Here is an 847-nt window from a genome sequence, read left to right as displayed (position 1 = left end):
TGTGTCCCATTGGGGGGGTCCCTGACGGGCTGTACCCCCCCAGCTGGAGCAGGCGGAGCGACGGGGGGCTCGTGCCCGCGGCCGGGACCCCGAGAGGCGTCGGAAGCGCCGGGGGGAGCGGGGGGACCTCCCCCCCCTGGCCAAGGAGGAGCTGGAGCCAAAGAGGAGTCGGGGGCCCGAGGGGGGGGACCCCCGGGACAGCCCCCAACCCGGCCCCCAGGCCCCAGGGGTGAGTGGGGGGCTCGGGGCGGGTTATGGGGGAGTTATAGGGGGGAAGAGGGAGTTTGGGGGTTAAGGGGGGTTATGTGGGGGGGGGATTTTGGGGTGGGGGGGTTATTGGGTGGGGGGCAGGTCCCAGGAGGAGAACTGGGAGAGTTATGGGGCTCCCTGGGGGGTGTTGGGGTGTCCCCCAAACCAGGGGAGGGGCTCCCAGGGGGGTTTTTGGGGTGTCTCCCAAACCAGGGAAGGAGCTCCCCGGGGGGTTTTGGGGTGTCCCCCAAACCAGGGAAGGGGCTCCCAGGGGGTTTTTGGGGTGTCCCCCGAACCAGGGAAGGGGCTCCCAGGGGGTTTTTGGGGTGTCCCCCGAACCAGGGGAGGGGCTCCCGGGGGGGTTTTGGGGTGTCCCCCAAACCAGGGAAGGGGCTCCCGGGGGGGTTTTGGGGTGTCCCCCAAACCAGGGGAGGGGCTCTCTGTGGGGTGTTCAGGTGTCCCCCAACCCGGGGGAGAGACTCCCCAGGGGTTTTTGGGGTGTCCCTCAAACCAGGGGAGGGGGTGTCCCGGTGGGGTTTTTGGAGTGTCCCCCAAACCAGGGGAGGGGCTCCCGGGGGCGTTTTGGGGTGTCCCCCAA

At 69.9% G+C, this 847-nt stretch overlaps 1 protein-coding gene across 1 annotated transcript in view; it reads left to right on the top strand.

The window, feature by feature from the left end:
• Positions 1 to 847, top strand: part of LOC113961440 (lysine-specific demethylase 5C-like) — a gene marked incomplete at its 5' end in the record, with an annotated part of 4,336 nt that overhangs the window by 3,273 nt on the left and 216 nt on the right. The window contains one exon of the mRNA XM_027671753.1: positions 44 to 229. Coding sequence (XP_027527554.1) covers positions 44 to 229 — 186 coding nt within the window. The remainder of the gene's footprint in view (positions 1 to 43; positions 230 to 847) is intronic.

This window comes from Neopelma chrysocephalum, unplaced genomic scaffold (genome assembly GCF_003984885.1).
Source record: "Neopelma chrysocephalum unplaced genomic scaffold, ASM398488v2 Primary Assembly neopelma1_97197, whole genome shotgun sequence".
NCBI lineage: Eukaryota > Metazoa > Chordata > Aves > Passeriformes > Pipridae > Neopelma > Neopelma chrysocephalum.
The sequence above is the reverse complement of the archived record's forward strand: the minus strand, read 5'-3'. Positions and strand labels throughout refer to the sequence as shown.